Source organism: Myotis nattereri, assembly GCF_964212035.1.
Source record: "Myotis nattereri genome assembly, chromosome: 5".
Lineage (NCBI taxonomy): Eukaryota > Metazoa > Chordata > Mammalia > Chiroptera > Vespertilionidae > Myotis > Myotis nattereri.
In genome coordinates, this window is record NC_138080.1 from 21,133,941 (window position 1) to 21,136,361 (window position 2,421).

The 2,421-nt window shown below is 48.9% G+C and overlaps 1 protein-coding gene across 1 annotated transcript; it reads right to left on the reverse strand.

Annotated features, from left to right (window-relative positions):
• Positions 1 to 1,145: 1,145 nt before the first annotated feature.
• OR1I1 (olfactory receptor family 1 subfamily I member 1) lies at positions 1,146 to 2,087 on the reverse strand (the record flags this gene model as incomplete). The annotated part of the gene is made up of 1 exon (XM_081091327.1): positions 1,146 to 2,087. One exon carries the CDS (start codon positions 2,085 to 2,087, stop codon positions 1,146 to 1,148), a length of 942 nt encoding a protein of 313 aa, XP_080947453.1.
• Positions 2,088 to 2,421: the final 334 nt, after the last annotated feature.

Below are 2,421 nucleotides of genomic sequence, written 5' to 3' on the forward strand. Positions count from 1 at the left end.
GGTCAATGCTCAACCACTGAGCCATGCCTGCGGGGCCAAATTCTCCCTTCTTATAGGACACCAGTAGTCATACTGGATTAGAACCTATGATCAAATTCTGAGGTCCTAGAGGTTAGACTTTGACACAGTTTTTTTTTGGAGAACACAATTCATAACCTGAACTCTCCGGCATTCCAGGCCACCCCATCTTCTTGTTGCTGATCATGCCTGTAGAATTATATTGGGTTTGGAGTTAGTTAAAGGACATCATAGGAAACACATGGATTCTGGAGCTCACTGTGGCCCATGGACTCCCCACATCAGCTGCCTGGAGAGTTTATGAAGAAGGCAAATTCTTTTTTAAAAAAATATTTTTTATTGATTTCAGAGAGGAGGGGAGAGGGAGAGAGAGAGATAAAAACATCAATCATGAGAGAGAATCATTGATCGGCTGCCTCCTGCACACGCCCCCTATTGGGGATCGAGCCTGGGCATGTGCCCCTGACTGAAATTGAACCTGGGACCCTTCAGTCCATAAGCTGATGCTCTATCCATTGAGCCAAACCAGCTAGGGCAAGAAGGCAGATTCTAAAGTCCAGTGTCAGCCCATTGAATCACAATCCCCTGAGGCCATGTCATGGTCTCCTTGGATCCAGTGTGGGGCTGGGAAGGCATGCATTGAAGGCCTTTGGATGACAACAATCCCCACCCAAAGTCATGGCCACAAGGCCCTCAGTGACACCTGGTGGCTGCTGAAACCACTTACAAGAGAGAGAACCTAATCAGACACTATCAAAGTCCTTCCCCAAGTCACTAAGGAAGCGAGGCTAGGTAGCTGGCTTTATCAATATTAAAATGAGAGTAGCCAATCTTTTGTTTGACTAGTATTATCCATATAGCAATCCTATCAGGCTGATACCCCAGAGAGGGCTAATTAAAAGTCTTCCCTGATCTTCAGGGAAGATAAAACCAGGGAAAATGCATACCTCTCCCTTTGGGTTCCTGTAGCTTTTTATTCATCTCTTTGTGATGCATTTGTCATATTGTAATGATTTATTTACATGTCTCTATCCCCCACTAGATCTGAATACCTTGCGTGCATCTCATTCTCCCCAGCACCCTACTGTGGTCCCGGAGCAAAGGAGGTGCTCAATACCTGTTCTGCCCTACAACTGAGAGGAGGTTGTTCTGCTGAGGAACTTCCTCAGGGCTGCCTTTATGTCCTCGTTCCTTAGACTGTAGATAAATGGGTTCAGCATGGGGATGACCACCCCGCACATCAGGGCAGCTGCCTTGTCCTTCTGGGAGGAGGTGAGAGATGCGGGATGCAAGTACACGGCGAAGATGGTGCCATAGAACAGTGACACCACGGTGAGGTGGGAGCCACAAGTGGAGAAGGCCTTCCATTTGCCCTGAGCAGAAGGGATCTTGAAGACCGCCCGGAAGATGCAGGTGTAAGAGAGGAGAATGCATGAGAGCGGGCTGATGCCCATGAGAATGCCAAAACCAAAGATCACCAGCTCATTGGTGTGCGTGTTGGAGCAGGAGAGCTTCAGCAGGGGTATGAGGTCACAGAAGAAGTGGGGGATTTCGGAGCCTGCGCAGAAGGTCAGCTGAGCCATGAGGCAGGTGTGCACGAGTGACTGGAGGTTGGTGATCAGCCACGGCCCACCGATCAGCAGCCCACAGACACGGGGGCTCATGATGACCAAGTAGCGCAGAGGGTAGACAATGGCCACAAACCGGTCAATGGCCATCACTGCCAGGAGGAAGCTGTCCATCGTCCCGAACAGGTGGAAGGCATACATCTGGACAAGGCAGCCGGCGAAAGGGATGGCGCGGCTCTGGGACCAGAGGTTTGCCAGCATCTTGGGGACAGTGGTAGATGAGAAGAAGGCATCGACGAGGGACAGGTTGGAGAGGAAGAAGTACATGGGCGTGTGGAGGTGGGAGTCTGAGACAATGGCCAGGATGATGAGCAGGTTCCCAAAGACAGTGATCAGGTACATGGAGAGGAACAGCCCAAACAGGAGGGCATGATACTCTGGCTTTTCTGAGAGTCCCAGGAGAAGGAATTCTGAGACGACTGTTTGATTTTCTGGTTCCATGAGCTGTCTTTGTCTACTGAAAAAACAAAATAAAAGGGGGTAGGTGGGTGGGAGGAAGCAACATAAGCTGGGAGTCAGAGATGCAGGCCTTGTCCTGGTTCTCCACTGAGATCTGTAGGATTCTGTGAAAACCCATGGAATCCTTACAGCAAATCTCCTTGTTCTGCTACCTTCAGTGGATTTCTGTTTCCCCAAATTAAACCATCCATGCCTGAGATAGTCTGTATCTCAAAGACCTGAGTGGTTTAAAGACAACTTGCATATTTTTCATAAACATCCCTGTGTCTCTTCAGAAGAGCAAAGATTTGTAAAAACAAAATAAAGTGGAACCAAA